Below are 16955 nucleotides of genomic sequence, written 5' to 3'. Positions count from 1 at the left end.
ATCTTTCTTTAAGGACATCCAAGGCGTCATAGTTCTGAGCTGTGATTGTGCCACCAGTGTACGAATGGTGGACGCCATGGACATGGGGATGACTTGCTTGCAGAACATACAGTGCCTTGTGGCTCTGCTTGTGTCCATTGCCAGATATCTACTTCCCTTTTATGATGAGTCTCTGTTGGGCCCGTCTGACCTTAAGACATGGCATGTCCGGCTAACCCAGATCATGAGGACTAGCTCTGGCCGCAAGGTCACTTGATATACTTTTTAGTCAGACTCTCTGCTTTTACCAAGCCCAGTAGCATGCTAGGAGCTGTCTAGCAAATGCTGTGTGGTTCTCATTGCGTGGTAACGCCCTTGCTCCAGATCCTAGGGGTCTATCCTGTGATTTTCTTACTGGAGACTTGCCATTTGTGTCCCACAGCATCTCTTCCCACTGTAGTCACCTCTGGCACCATAGGGTTCCTAGGCTTTATGTCCCAACTTGCTCATCTGCTCGGAACACAGCCTTGATCTTCCTCCAGGTGCTCTCAAGGGTGGTGGGATTCCACCTTCCTCAGCGACTTGGTCCAGATGTGGGATATGCTCGCCTTAGAACATAAGACATGAAATAAGAAACACCGTAATGTGTCTTATCCTAAAAGCAAGTTCATTTTCTAAAAATCTACATTAAGTCCCACCAGGGTTCTAAATGGGATGGATTTTATAGCAATATTAACTGTTTTATTTGTTTCGACGTTTTATTTTTCTTAGAAGATTTTGTCTCATTGCACAGAAGAGGAAAGTTTATATCTTAAATACCTTAATAACCATTTATATTTAGAGAGATAAAGGATTAATAATTCAGTGTTTGATGTTTTTACTGATTTCCAAATGTAATTGCAGTGGAATCGTATCACGGTTTGAAATTATTCCTAGAGTTTTAGAAGCTTTGAAATCACCTTTATTTCTGAAAAATGTTAAGTAAACGATATAATTTACATTCCAACCACACTGCTTTCTAGAACTACTCACTTGGGTTATGAAATTTTAAAGTCAATACCCAGGCAAACATTCCAAATGAATTGTACTCCTAAAGAGAAAATACCTGGAAAATTACTCCAAATGTTACTAACTTTACAGTTTTTATATTTATGGAATTTAATTTTATGAAAGATTATTTCATGTGTATGCATATCGACATTCTTTAGAAGAAATAGTTTTGTACTTACTCATGCTTGGCGTCATACTCTTCATTTTAATGACCTTTGTTTTCTAAATATAATTTTCACCGGTCTTTACAGACGAAGCAAATTTACGTGGTTGCTTTGATGGATTCTAGTTATAATGGTAGGACTAACTCTCAGTGTCGACTATTTCATTACTTGTTTAAGGACTATTGAGATCCTCTCAATCTCCTTTGCTCAAATCTGCTATCGTCATCTGAAATTGTGTGATAAAGACAATATTTCAAAAAAAAAAGTATCTGTTAGATCTAATCTGTATATGATTATTTTCATAGGGAAGATAACTGAGAGTTGACCTCATGTGTATGCTTAGTAATGGGTTTAGTTTTTGCTCTTCTGTTTTTTTTTTTCTTTTTTTTTTAATGATGGGATTGATTTAACATAGTGACATCTTTCTGTGACTACCTCTGTCAAATAGCACATGAGCATCACTGCACTGGGTTAGCTTGGCCAAGCCCCACGGTTTTATCTGGACTTTTTCGTAATAACAATAACATTGTCACCATCCTTTCGCTCTACCATTGGTGGCAATAACCATACCGCCATGCTGCTTTATGAGGCAATAACTTGGTTTCCTCATTTATCCAGTCAGGAGCTAGATTATCACCTCATAAAACAGTGTGATTGTACAATTATTAGTTAAACCCTAGCTTGTTGGGACTCTTCAGAAAAGAATTCCTTTCAGTGATAGAGACTGACTATAATTCCCTCTGTCTAAATGTGTGCAACTTCGACTGCCAAGATGATATTTTTTTACGCTAATCACCTATTATCTGACTTTTTTTTTTTTTGCCTTTAAGGTATTATACACTGCTGAATCCCAACAACTGTCCTACGTTGTCAGGGGACTAAAACCTTATTCGATATACGACTTCACCGTTTCTCTCTGCAATTCGGTTGGTTGTGTAACCAGTGCTCCAGGAGCAGGACAAACGTTGGCAGCAGGTAAGCAAGTTTTAATGGACATGACCTATATATCGTGTGTTTACACACAAACTCCTACGAAGCTCATCGCCTTCTCCAGTGGGGACCTGTTATTTGTCTTCTTTGCTTTCTCCTCAGTAACCATGATTGCTACTTACCTTGACATTTTTACACAAGAAAATGAACTTAAGTTAAATTGTAAGTCCTGAGTCGCAGCCGTGTCATAATATTAAATATAATTAGATGCGGAGTAACTGCAGGGATCAGACACTATCCTAGATCCTAGTGGTGTCCCCGCCATTGTTGGAAGTGTCCAGGAGCCCTCTCTGGGGGCTCAGAATATTTCTTCTCTAAGTCTCGACCTTTCTTGTAGGGTTGGGTCTACTCACTCTTGCCCTATGTGTCTAAAAGCAGATCCCCAGGAATTACTGGTTTGCCCTGGTATTATATTTTGCCTTTAGACAGTAGTGTATTTATTAATTTATTTATTATTAATAAGAAGTTCTCAAGTTTTTAAAATGTAAAAGATGTCAAGTATGATCATAGTAGAATATGGTTTGTATAAAATTTTGCTTGCTTCACTTAGAACAAACTAGATTCAATATGGGCATGATTGCATGCGTTATTATCTAGATTATTCAATGACTTGGCATTTAATGTGTTTCCAAATCAGTGTTTCTATCAGCAGTCCAACAAGGCTGAGTTTCCTGGTGCTGTTTAAAGAAATATCCAGATATGAGGAGGGTAAAACACTGCTAGATGAGTGACAGATAGTGTGCAAACATATTTAGCTACAAAAATGCTCCCCAGACCTCCATAACTGTCTTCAGGTCTAAGTCTACAGTATTTTGTTTTGTTCTGTTTTGTTTTTATTCTGGAAAAACTTGTTGGGCTCAAATGATCCCATTCAGGTTCCCCACCCCCTTCAAATTTTCGATCAATGAGAATAACTCCAAAATTCCAAGGAATTACGTTTTGTTATCTCTATGACTGAAATCTCTGTGTTTTTATATATTTAACCTATATGTATTTCAGATCTTTGCATACACATAGGGCGTGTCTAGCTTGTTCAAAACACCATTCTCCTAAAAGACTGTATATTCATTTATTTTGTATATTCTACCCCTTGAGGGTTACTGGATATGGATAACAGAGGAAGACTGTATCCTTTAGGAAAAATAGTAAACTTCGGGACTAGGGAATAAAAATTAAAAGAGGAATCAGTCTCGTGGGCTGGAGAAAGTGAAACAGAAACAACACAAGCTAAAGACTGGCCTGAGGTGTAGTGGAGGAGAGAGGGATCCCACCCCTGTGACAGCAGATCTGAAATCACAGCTTCTTGGGGCTGTGAAACACTTAAGTCATCTAGTCCGGCCAACTTTGTAACCTTCCTCCCAGGTGTTTGTCCAACTTCTCTGATCCCCTCCCAGCTCTGAGGCAAGTCCATACCATGTTTAGAGACCTCTTTTAACTGAAGGGAGACATGCGTGTCCCTAGAGACTGGACAAACCCTGGGGCCAGAAAGAGTAAAATGAGAAGCAGAGCCCTCCGCGCTCAGTGCACCGGTGGTGACATCTGCGCTGCGTCCTCAGTGGTCACAGCGCCGGTACCCGTGGCAGAGAAGGCAGTGCACCCCGCGGCTCTCCGCAGCCCTCGATACAGAGCCTGACGAGGGGCTTCAGGCCACTTCAATCCACCGGAAGTTATAGGACTGAAACCGGCCTAAGCCCGGTGACTCCTCTCTCTGCCTCTTTATCCTTAGAAAAGAATTTGGAAACTTCTTGTGTCTGAAAGCCATGAGATGTGCAAGTTCGTTGACTTTTTACTTTAAGAGCTTACTCATATATTTTTGGAGAAAAATAATAATCCACAATGCCAGGACTTAAATTTGGGCTCCACCATCTACAAGCTGTATGACCTTGAGTCAATTATGTTACTTCTGTGCTTTCACGTCCCAATTTATAAATAAGGATAACCTATTTTATAGGGTGCTTATGAAGATTTAAAAAAGTCAATACATGCTAATTTCTTAAAGTGATGCCAACACAGATCAAATCTTCAATAAAAATTACTTGTATCAGTCACAATGTAAATGTTATAGAATCTCTAATGCTATCAAAATCAGTAAACTCATTTTACAACTTTGAGTCCATATGATTATTATAACATAAATGTACAATAGAGAGTCCTAAAACTAAGCACCGTCCTGCAAAACTGAACTGTAGTAGGATACATCTAAAAGCATCTTTTCAGTTCTGTAAGGAGCATGTTCAGAATCACGATAATGCATTTCAAAAATTTGCTCAAAAACTACAAATTTCAAGTTCATTGTCTGCAATATAGAGTTAATAATGCGCCATAACCATATCCTTACCATATTTTATTGTGAATGCTTAATTCAGTGAGCATTACTTAAAACACTGTGGGGGATTCAAAGGTAACCCATTCAAAGACACCTTCATGGTGTCCGCATCAAGGTGTTGACCATAACTGACAGAATTAACACCATGGCGGCCTCTAAGAAAGGATCAAAGAAAACTATGAGGACATAGACTATGGGATGGATACCTGTGATTTAGGAGACTGGGAAATTACTCAGAGTGTTAGTCACTGTCTTACACACTGGTGCTGTCCCAGGTACTGATGTGATGAAAGCTAGGAGTTTATGAAGATTTCTCTGGCAGTAGAATATAGAATAGATTAAGAGAAACTACATAGAGTCTGGTAGAATTTTCTCAGAGTCCATGGGGGAGTAAATCAGATAAACAGAAGTGAAGATTGAAAGAAGAGAACAGAGTGGGATCAAGGAAGAAAAATCCACAGGTTAAGAAGAGAGAAGAATTGAAGATGACAGTAAAGATTGTAGATCATGGTGATGCCATTAAATATAACGAGAAAGATGAAGGAAGAACATATGGGAGAAATAAACCTGTAAGTTTAAGTTTGATCATTTGATAGAAACACATATCCATGATAAATATAACCAGCCAGCAGCAGAAAATGCGAATCTGGAGTTTAAGAATGATGCAGATTTTGCAATCATGTGAATATAGATTGGAGCTAAAACAATGGATGATAATGAATTAGGGAGGGCAGAGAAAATACAAAATAAAAGTTTACATCTCAGTGAATGCTCACATTTTGGGAGAATAGAGGAGTAAATGGAACAGAGAAATGGTCAGAATTTGGGAAGGAATCTAGAGAGAGCGGTATCAGAAAAGTCAAGGGAAGAAAGAATTCTTGAAGGAGAATGTTGTCTGGAGCGCCATATGCCATAGGAAAGCGAGGGAAATGTGAGCAACAAGGAATGTGGGGTCATCGGTGACTCTCCAGTGACCCCAGTCGGTGTGGTTGGAGCTGAAGCTGGCACGCAAAGGACTGAGCAATTGCAGAAGATGCAACGGTCAATTTAAAACATGTGATCCTGTGCCGAAATTTTCCTTCTATTCAATTTCCATTCTAAAATTAACTTCCATTCCCCTGTGAAATCCTTTCTTTTGTTGAAAGACAAATTATTTTAGTGTTATTCTGGGAAAATGTTTATTTCTTAATCTCAGTATATTTGTCAGAACTCTGACTCTTCATCTGCCAAGTGGACTAAAATCACTTGCATGATAAAAGTATGGAAAAATCATTTTTGCTTGCTGTCTGATTTATTATAAAAGACACCATATCAGGAGTATTCAGATCAGTGAGAATAAACTTATTTGTTTTTATTGGACTATAAGGAAAAACCCAGCAATTACAGATCCAGTATCCTCCTTGCCTTCTTATTTTCAGTAGATAAGGTTTTTATCTAAATGTTTTCAAAGATTAAACATCTGGAAACAGCTCATAGGTATTAAGTCATACAGAAAACAATGAGAAGGCCGATCCTTTTGAATGGTCAACAGGTCTGATGCAAGAAAGGAGTCATCGTTGACTTGCAGCTTTACGTTTCTTCCTGCTCTGTTTCTTTTAGTAATAAAATTGCAGTTTGGAGGGTATATGTGACTCCGACACAGTCTAATGTATTTGCGGGAAATTTAACTCGTAAGTCTAAATGTAGTTCACGAGTTCATTATCAGAGACCAAACGCAGCCAACGACCATTCACAAACTGAAAAAGAGGACCCCGAATGACAAGTGGTATTCCACCTTTCCGAAGCACTGAATCATGAAAACGTGTTTCTTTCTTAAATCTCAGAGAAATTAAAAAAAAAAAAAAAGATTTATCTGACCTTTTCATTAAAAAGCTTGAGAGTTATAATTTGCTCTCTTTTGTTTTAAATATTTTTCCATTCGATATGTGCATTTCGTCCGGAATCTCACATTGTTTCTCGTTTAGTTTTAGAGTTTGAGGGAGGTGTTCTCCCAGCAGCAGCTCTATCTGCCCCCATTGTGGAATCTTCAGCCAATGTCATAGGTGGCTTTGGAGTTGCTTCTCCATAAATGAGGGTGATGAGCTGATGGGCTGGACCCTCCTAGAGCTTGTTTGTACTTTTCTTCAATATTACCCTTTTAATGTAGGAAAGTTGTGTGTTCCCATCCTTTGCAAATTAAGGACAATTTAAACCTATCTTAAGAGAAATTCCTTTTGGCCATCCATTCCCAGAGGGACTATGTGATATTCCCTTTGCCTGTCATAAATTGACCTCTGCACCGTGAGCTTAGAAGTGCCCATCTTCCATTAAGCAAGTAATTAGTGGCGCATTAAGCTTTTCTAAATTCAAAGTAAAATGTATAGGCTGTTTGCGGCTGGGCTGAAAACATACGTTGTTTTGCATGCAGGTACATGAGTCTCTTCATTGTGAGTAGGGCCCAGAGTGATTAAACAAGCACTCTTAATATGTTAATTCATAATTTTAATTACAACAATCTTGTATATATAGTCATTAGTGAATACCAATATAAATATTTTTCTATCTTTTTATTCATAATGCATAAACCAATCATCCAGTTACTTCTCTGAGGTTGCCTCTTTTTGTTTCATAATACAATCTTTGTTCTTAGTTATGAATGCATTCTGTTCGTTCCTGTCTTGAATAATCCCTCATTAAGCTAGTCACTTTCTGCTCCATGCTAAAAAGGAAAAATTATCATGCAAATGCGGCACGCCATATTAAAAAGCGCATTACCAAACACTTTTGTTGCTGTCCTTCAATTAGTTTCCCTTCTTTGAATTTAATTCCATTTGTTGTTAAACTACTGACTTGATGTATGGGCTCATGAATCTGCGGCCGCTGCCAGGAAACCAGGGGGAAAATCAAAGCCTCTTGGAAGAGCTGCAGAGGCGAGCTGAAATGAATTTGCTTCACCTTTGACAAGAACACTCAGCAGCACAGGAATCCTCTGATGATTCAACTTGGCTAATTATCCGATTCTTTATTTCAAGAAGAAAGGCGCTGTTTCACAATTAGAGAAGTGTAAAGCAATCTGAGAAATTTGGGAATGACAGACGACTTGAGTAACTTCTAAGATGAACAGTATCTGTGCAGACCTGTCTCGCCGGGTGTTCTCAGGCAGCAGTTCTGGTATCTTAGCATTGGGGGCATCCTGAGGACGTGGCAGGGTTCTCGTTTGTTTGTTTTGCGCTTTCAATTATTTTACACTTTTAACCAACATGTCAAATTTCCATGGCTCTTCAGCAATGTTTAAGTCGCATTTCTCTTGATTAAAAGCTTTTGGTTCAAAGCAATACTTTTTAATTGCCTAATGATATAAGTCAGTTCTTAGGAAAAAACCGCACATTTAGGAGTTCATTTGCAATATAACTGAAAAATTCATTGCATGGCAGTAAAACAATTTACTGTTAATTACAAGGAGAAGAATTTGCTGTAGCATGCTCACAGATTGCCATGAATCATGCAGCACTCCTAGAGATTTATAACAGATGTGTAAGTGGGATGAATTAGCAGGGTTTAATAACAGAGACACAAATCATGCAGACTTCAAGGAGCTTTAATTGATATACTAGAATGTGACGGGCATGAATCACTCAGCCATTCAACAGCACTGTAACATATGGTCAGCTCAATATGCCGCATCTTAAATCGGTTGGTGAGTCGTTGGTTGTCCCATATGGTGGAAGCAATAAAAAATACATCCCTTTTTTAAAGAAATATGATTGCAAAGCATGTTTGTTATTGAACAGTTGCCTGAATGCCAAACTTTTTTTTATGATTCTTTTTTTTTTTTTTTTAAACATGGCAGCTTCCCAAAATAAATAGTGACTACTACTTATAATGCCAGGTCACTGGAGGCACCATGAGAACCCAATGGGTGCTTGTTGGCACACTCGATACAGCAAAGCCTACAGAAGAGCACCTGATGACAGCTGTGATTGTCAGGGAGATCCTTCAGACTTGGGTAGAGCAAATAAAATGAAAGGAATGATGTCACTTTCATAGAAGTTCTAGTATGCCAGGATTTGCAAATAGCATAAAAGGAGTTGAAAGGGAGACCCTTACTTAGCAAGGTAGGAACCTAGGAACGTGATTGTGATAATACTGTGATTCCCCGCCCCGCCTCAATGTAACAGTCAGACATAACATTTAATACCAACCTTTCCATTAAATGTTCGTCCTTTAGGAGCATGAAAGAAATCCTGGCCCGCATCACAGAGATGGTAGCACCAATTCCGTGTCATTCTTGAATTATTCTAGTGCATAAAAATGGGTATCCTGATGCAAACCGGTAACTGGTACCATGCAAATATCTTTTCATTGAAACTGGGATCTGGCAGCTTTCTGCAAAGCTTTTGCAGCATTTGTAAATCTGACAGACTTGAAAAAGGAATATTGCAGCCTTAGAACTGTGGCTGCCAGAATTTAATGTCAACAATTAAAATTTATTTTGATCCTTACCTACTGTTTATTACTGTTTGTATACACAACAGACCTTACTAATACAGAGATGCACTATTAGATGGAATTACCATCTGTTCACAGTGAAATGCTGGCATCTGTCTTAGACGCTAAAACTAAAATGATATTATTTCTAACAAAACAAAATTAACTGCTTTTACTCACCAACTTTAATTTTGAAAGTGTGAACTCACTGAAGATAAAGGCTTATTGATAAAGTATGTAATGACCTCTGTCATGAGGTCTGTATTTAGCTAGGTGACCCTGGCGGTGCTCTACTTGGCCTTTTTTTGGCACACAGAAATGGCATGTAGAAATCATACTTTCAAAACCTGTTTTAGCTTGTGTGCTAATTATGGTAAGTCATTAAAACAACACAATTAAAATATATAAAAAATGAATCAGAAAGACTATAGTATGCAAAATATTTTGATAGATCTGCCCTAATAAGTATAAGGAAATGAATCAACTAGACAAAAATTCATCTAAATAAAGTTGCCATTGGTCTCACAGTGACACCTTTAGGAAAATATAAACTATCTTCTCTGTGAGACTATTTTTAATTTTCTCCTAGGCTGGTGTGTGTGTGTGTGTGTGTGTGTGTGTGTGTGTGTGTTGTGTGTATATATATGTATAGAGAGTGTATATTCAGCACCCCCTTAGTATCCTATAAAAAAAGGTCTCTAGCTTTTAGGAGTTAAGAGAATTTGGAGTATCAAAGACCATGGTAGATTCCATGCCAACATGTCAGCGATGCTGCTTTCTGCGAAGCCAGACTTCAATTCTACATATTACAAAATAATAAATTGTGTCACACCAGCGTTTAATGCATGTACACAGTGCATTAATTGTAACTGTAGTACATTTATTTGTGCTAGAAGAGACTTGAAAATGATTAAAAAATCAATATTTTGCTGTCAGAGAAGCAAGTGTTACGATGCATTTAAGTAGTTAATTGCATAAGCCCCATAAAAGCTTCAGGTTTGGGCAGCAAGATGCCATAATTACAGTCCAAGCAACTACCTTTTATTAATGGCGGACTTCAGGGAATGGCGCTTGCTCTCATCACTGCTGCTCCATATGCAGTTCAGAAATTGCGGATTCTCTTCTCTCTCCATATGTAGGATCCTAGTTATGTGCACGTTGTTGTTGATCACCAGAATGACGGCCGGTTAAGGCAGTGTTTATTCACCGAGGAGGTGTTGTCCCTTGCATTCTCTGAAAGCAGTGCTTTCTGGCTTTTGGGTATGTCATAGAACATATAGGAAAATTATAATATTTATATGCCATACTGGGGTCAAGAAGCATGGTGGCTCAGAGTGGAAGGGGATAAACTCAGCCAGTTTCCTGGAGGACCGAAGGTGTCCATGTGCCCAGCAACCCTTCTGCTTTACTAATTGAGAAGCAGTACCTGAGAATGTTCAGTCATGAACTCTGAAACTAGAAGAGGCCCTACACATAACGGGGTCTGTCACGCTCTTCCACAAATGAGGGCCTGAAGAACAGAGAGACCGGATAATGGATAAGCCAAGAGCCAGTCTAGAATTTAAATCTTCTCCTTTCTAAATCAGCTCCACGATACGTACTGTCTCTTGAGGGAGATGAGAAACACAGGAGGAGATAGTAAAAGAGAATTTGTTCCTTTTTCGTCCAGTTAGAGAAGAGTCAACAAAGCAGAGCTGAGTGATCTCTGAGGGCCGGGCAGGGAGAACCCTTTCCTCTTCCGGTCAGTGATGGGAAAGCACTTGAAGTGGGTCAGTTGCCAAACAGACATTCATGGCTTCATGACCTGGGTTTCTGGTCTGAGTCCTGGCCTGTCTGTGTTTGGCAGATCGCATTTTCTGTGACGGTTGCGCATTTCTGAGAAAAAGTCAAAATCATTTTCTATTGACAAGGTGCCTGAGGATGTCTTAATTTAGTGTGCTCCCACACACTTCCAGAACATGGAAAAGCTGTTCGTTCTCGGGTCCCTGTCTTCATAATAGACAGTTGACAGCGTTTTAAGATATGGATACAGCCATGCAGGCTTCATAGACAACAAACTCTTCCTTGAAAATAAAGAGATTTGATTTTAAAGACTTGTCATCAGCAAGAGCTTCTGCTCATTGAGCGTTCAGTTCTTATTCTGTGATGCTCAGACTCCACACTACATAAATTTTGCAAGTGTAAATTTATGCACAATGATATGTTATTAATCAGATTATAAAGTAATATGCTGCATAAAGAATATATATTATCAAACATTTTATAAAAGCATTCTTATAAATAGAAAAGCCAGACTAGAAATCAGATTACAGAACTATAGTAAAAAACACAAGAACATTGTAATTTTATTCCAAGTGAAAACAGATGTTGTATGTTATTATTTGAAATGATGGATATTGAAGATCCATTTTATACTCACATTTATGAGAGGATTTTCTAACTAAATACAGAGAGATTTTGAATGAGGATGAACTATATCCTTTTATTATATATAATTTGAAAAATGTGTTGTTGGCTGGTAATAACAGTGCTTTGTATTGATATAGAAATTTGTTTTGTAAAACATAAAGGAGTTAGGTACATTGTTTTTAAAAGCAGTTATCGTCAAAGTATTCCCTGAAAATTTATCCTCGTGTTATAGATGGGAAAACTGGGGCAGATATAAATTTTAAGTGATTTTTAAAAAAAATCATATAGAACTAGAAATTAGAAAGTGAAATATAATCTTTCAAAGTCTGCAGAGTCCTTTCCATTATTCTATGTTGTCTCTTAATTTACTGTTTTGAGATGTGCAAGTTTATACCTATAATTCCTTTACTCTGATAATCTGACAAATAAGCTTTAATTTCCCCTCTCAGTAATTTTCTGTGTGTGTGCACGAGTTTAATAGTTCAGGAGTATCTGTTCCTTCTCATCCTTGTATGTGCGTGTGTGCATGCGTGTGTGTAACCAGTCTAGTTTAATTGATTGAAAATTCCCCCTTAAGTTTTAGGGGGACTCTGAGGATAATGACTCAGTAGGATGCTCACCTTTCAAACAGACTGGGTTGGCTCTTCCAAGTGAACCTTCAACATACCAGCTGGAAGGTTGTTTGGTCTTTTTTTAAGCAAGAGAATAAAAAAAATATGTACTCTAGTTCAACTCATTCTCTGTAGTTGACTTTCTAAGAATAGTCTAATTGCTCGGTGGGAGAATTCCCCTGTGCATCTAGAAGTGCTCCTAGTGCTTCTTATTAGAGTTTAAATAGTCAACATCAATTTTAGTGGATTCTCAGTGCTAGTGTGCCCTTATTGATTATAATCATTTTGCCAAATTAAAAAAACAAAAAACAAAAAAACAAGCACACGTTCTCGCTTTTAGGAGATATTTAAAAAAAAAAAAATAACTATTCAGTTGCTGGAATTTCTTTTGTTTTGCTTTATTTGACTCTGAATTTGCATTCCTGATTAAGAAATGATTGTGGATTATGCTATCAATGGGAAAAGGATTCTGAATACTATAGTAATACTAAAGCTTTGTCATTATCTGCGTTTAGCTGCGTGGTTGGGATAAAGTAAAGAAATATCAAATGTCAAACAAATTGAACCTTGAGGAAGAGGTTGCTTTTAAACAACAATTAAACTCCAGTTATTTACATTTGGAACACTTATTCATAATTTCTGGAAATATTTAGTTGAAATGCTATTGTCAACATACCCAATATTTATAAGTTGTGATTCTCTAGATCTTTGCTCTTTAATATGGAAGCCATAGTAGTCATATTTATAGCTATTTAAATTTAAAATACACTTATTTAAAATTAACTTTAAGACTCCATTGCCGAACAGTCACATGTGACTAAGTACCACATTTGACAGTTGGATCTAAAACATTTCCATCATTAGAGAAAATTCTATTGGCTATCATAGGAATAGGTGGTATTTTTCAAACTAAAAAGTTTACGTTCTTTTGTCCCAGAACACTAGTGAATCTTAAGGAGAATGCAAAAATATATATATAACGGAAGAACTCAAAACTTTTGTTCTTCGAAGTAGCAAATTTTAGATAATAATGTATTATGTCTTCCATTGGTCCTCCATTTCTTCCCTAGGCCCAGGACTCAAAAGTCTTTGACCACCCTCCTTCCTAGTTAAGCTCGGAGCCAGCAATGGCCAGCAGACATTTTTATACAAAGATGGAGCTGCAAACTGAAGGGAAGCTGAGTGGGAGAAGACATTTCTGGATGGCCTAGCTTTTCATTTTGTTTTGGATTATTTTGAAGAGGGATCAGAGCTGGTAGAAAGAAATCTTAAAGAACCCACCATTTAGCTAATTTTTGGCAAGGAATACTAAGGGATATCATGCATATAATTTAGAGATTCATACATATGTAAAAATAAAAATACCACATAGTTTGCAGTGGCAGGAGACTAAAGGAATTGTTAATTATCTTTGTACATGATGAACTTTCTTCTTTGATAAAAGTTCAAGTAAAATCACAACTAATTGTTTCTCTTTGGAAAGCTGGCCAAGCTTCTAGAAAGCAACAAATAGTTATTATTCTTAACTGTTTTAAGGTGAATTTCTAATTATGGTTTAAAGATATCAATTCTCATATTCACGTTATTTTAATTTGTTTATTGTAAATGGCTAAGACTTTGTGTCTGTGAAAAGGCTGTGTTTTAAATACAGACTCGGCGATTATGACATTTGTTCCTTTCTTCGCCTTCACTTCTCAAATAGCTGACACAGTGGGCTTGAATCTCAACCTATGAACTCAACTGTTTCAGAAAAAAAAACCCAAAACTTCATTTTCACTACCTCAGTTCCTCTGATCACTTTTCCAGTTGGTCGTAGGGAAAATCTCAGCCCCCATCACTCCTGGGGATTGCCCAGGAGCCTCCAAAGAAATGCCAGGGTCCCAGGACCTGTGAGCATCGAGGCCATTTGTCCCCATCCACTTCTTAGACCCCACATCCTCTCTGGTCTCCCCATCTGGCCCACTTCAATCATTCCTTCGTCCTGCTTGGCCTCTATGACTTGCAGCCCCAAATTAATGGCACTTTAAGAAAAGGGACGCCGTGCTTCGTCATTGGTGGTCACTGGCAGGTAGTTGCTGGCTGCAGGTTTCATGGGAGGTTCTGTGGCTCCTGAGTGAAGCAGCTCTGATTCACACAAGGGGAATTTTCCAGAGAAGGGGGCAGCTGGGGAATTTGTTGGCATATAATTGTTCATAGTGTTCTTTAATCATTCTTTGTATTTCTGTGGTGTCGGTTGTAACTTCTTTCATTTATGATTTTATTTATTTGGGCCCTCTTTTTTTCTTGTTGAGGTTGGCTAAAGGTTTGTCCATTTTATTTATATTTTCAAAGAACCACCTTTTAATTTTATTGATATTTTCTATTGTTTTTTAAATTTTTATTCTGTTTATTTCTTCTCTGATCTTAACTATTTCTTCTGTTTACTTTGGGTTTTGTTTGTTCCTTTCTAGTTCCTTTAGATGGAGAGTTAGATTGTTTATTTGGGCTTTTTCTTGTTTCTTGAGGTAGGCCTATACAGCTTTAAATGTCCCTTTTAGAACAGCTTTTGCTACATCTTATAAATTTTGAAAAGTGTTTTCATTTTCATTTGTTTAAAAACGGTTTTTGATTTTTTGTTTGATTCTCTCTTTCATCCATTTGTTGTTTAGCAGCATGTTGTCTAGTGTTCACATATCTGTGTTTTTTTCCAGTTTCATTTCTAGTCTCATTCCATGGTGAGCAGAAAAGATGCTTGATATGATTTTAATCTTGAATTTATTGAGACTTGTTATTGTGGCCTAATATGTAATCTATCCTGGAGAATGTTCCAGGTGCAACTTTAGAAAAAAAAAAACACACATGTATTCTTTAGTTTTTGGTTGAAATGTTCTAAAAATGTTTGAGTAGATCCTGTTTAAGTGACATTTAAGGCCATTATTTCCTTATTGATTTTCTGTTTGGATAATCTATCCATCGATGGGAGTGGGGTATTAAAATCCCCTACTTTCATTGTATTACTCTGGATTTCTCCTTTTATATCCATTAATAATCGCTTTATATATTCAGGCACTCCTATGTTGGGTACATATTTATGATTGTTATATCCTCTTCTTGGATTGATCCTGTTATAATTATGTAACATCCTTTATCTTTTCTCAGATTTTTTTGTTTTAAAGTCTATTTTGTATGATATGAGTGTTTCTACTCCAGCTGTCTTTCCATTTCTATTTTCATGGAATATCTTTTCCATCCCTTCTCTGTCCGTCTGCCTTGTCTTTATTTGAAGTCTCTTCTAAGCAATATATAGATGGGTCATGATTTTTAATCCAGTCAGTCTTGCTATTTTTTTTTTTTATTGGGGCATTTAATCCATTTCCATTTAAAGTCATTATTGATAAGTATGTTCTTATTGCCATTTTATTAATTGTTTTTAGGCTGCTTTTATAGTTGTCTTCTGTTCTTTTCTTCTTCTCTTGATCTCCTCCCTTGTGGTTTGCTGTGGGGTTTCTTTCAGTAGCTTGTTTGGGTTCCTTTCTCTATATTCTTTGTGTCTCTTTTGTAGGTTTTTGGCATGTGGCTACCACGAGATTTCTGTCGATCATTCTGTCTATAGCAGCCTATTTTAATCCTATAGGCGTTTAAATTCAAATATATTCAAAATGGGCTACATTTTTCCTCTCCCTTCCACATTTTATGAATTCGATGTCATATTTTAGATCTTCTTGTGTTGTGTTTCTCCTAACTACTTATCGTAGTTTGAATTGAGTTCAATACTTTTCTCTTTTAACCTTGATAGCAGATTTTTAAATGTCCGATTTGCTGTATTTATTGACTATTTGGCTTTACCTGGGGGGTTTCCCCTTTCTCCTAGTTTCTAACATCTGGTCATGGCTTTTCTTTTCCTTCTATAAGAGGGCCTTTTAACGTTTCTTATAAAAATGGTTTAATGACAACGAAGCCCTTTAGTTTTTGCTTGTCCAAGAAACTCTCCATCTCTCCTTCAATACCGAACAACGGCTTGACTGGGCAAATGACTCTACACGGTAGGTTCCTTTCCTTCAACGCTAAAGACGTCTTGCCATTTCTGGCCTGTAAAGCTGCCAAGGAGCAGTCCGCTGATAGCCTTACAGCGGTTCCTTTGTGTGTAACTCGTTTTTCTCTAGCTTCCTCCAAGACTGATCCTTTATTTTTAATGTTTTCCATTTTCACCACAGCATGTCTTGGTGTGGGTCTCCTTGGGTTCGTCTTGTTTGGAACTCCCTGTGTCCTGGGCCTGGACATCCGTTTCCTCTCCCAGGTGAGGGAAGTTCTCAGCCATTATTTCTTTAAATAAAGTTTCTGCTCTTTTCTCCCTTTCTTCTCCTTCCGGAATCCCTATAAAGTGAAGGTTTGTGCACTTGGTGTTATCCCAGAGGACCCTTAAACCATCTTTTTTTTATTTTTAATTCTTTTTTCTTTCTGCTGTTCTAATTGGTTGATTTCGGCTGATCTCCTAGGTTTCTGATCTGTTCTGTGTTAGCTAATCTGATGTTGATTCTTTGTAATGTTTTTCATTTGTTATTGCGTTCTTCATGTCTGCTTGATTCTTTCTTAAGCTTTCTGCCTCTTTGTTAAAGTTCTCCCTAAGTGTCCCACCAGCTTGATGAGCATCCTTATGACCATTTATTATTATTATTATTATTTTAATTCTTTATCAGAAAATTACTTAATTCCATTTCCTTAGGGTTTCTTTCTGGGTATTTTTCTTGTTCCTTCATTCAAAAGCTCTTTTTCTGTCTTTTCATTTTGTTTGACTTTCTATGTTTGTTTACATGAATTAGACAAAATAACTATCTCTTTCAGTCTTAAAAGACTGACTTTACCTACAAGCGGGCCGTGTGTGCCAGGTGGTTGGGGCGGCTGGTAGGAGCCGAGTGGGAGCCTAAGGCCTGGAGGGGGCAGCAGCTCTGGGAGGCGGCCAGGTGCATGTAGTAACGCGCT

The 16955-nt window shown here is 37.6% G+C and overlaps 1 protein-coding gene across 1 annotated transcript in view; it reads left to right on the top strand.

The window, feature by feature from the left end:
* USH2A (usherin) overlaps window positions 1-16955 on the top strand; it is a gene marked incomplete at its 3' end in the record, with an annotated part of 612524 nt that overhangs the window by 187703 nt on the left and 407866 nt on the right. The window contains 1 exon segment of the mRNA XM_011366141.1: window positions 2024-2168. Coding sequence (XP_011364443.1) covers window positions 2024-2168 — 145 coding nt within the window.

The sequence above is a fragment of the Pteropus vampyrus genome, unplaced genomic scaffold (assembly GCF_000151845.1).
Source record: "Pteropus vampyrus isolate Shadow unplaced genomic scaffold, Pvam_2.0 Scaffold121, whole genome shotgun sequence".
In the NCBI taxonomy this organism is placed as follows: domain Eukaryota; kingdom Metazoa; phylum Chordata; class Mammalia; order Chiroptera; family Pteropodidae; genus Pteropus; species Pteropus vampyrus.
The sequence above is the reverse complement of the archived record's forward strand: the minus strand, read 5'-3'. Positions and strand labels throughout refer to the sequence as shown.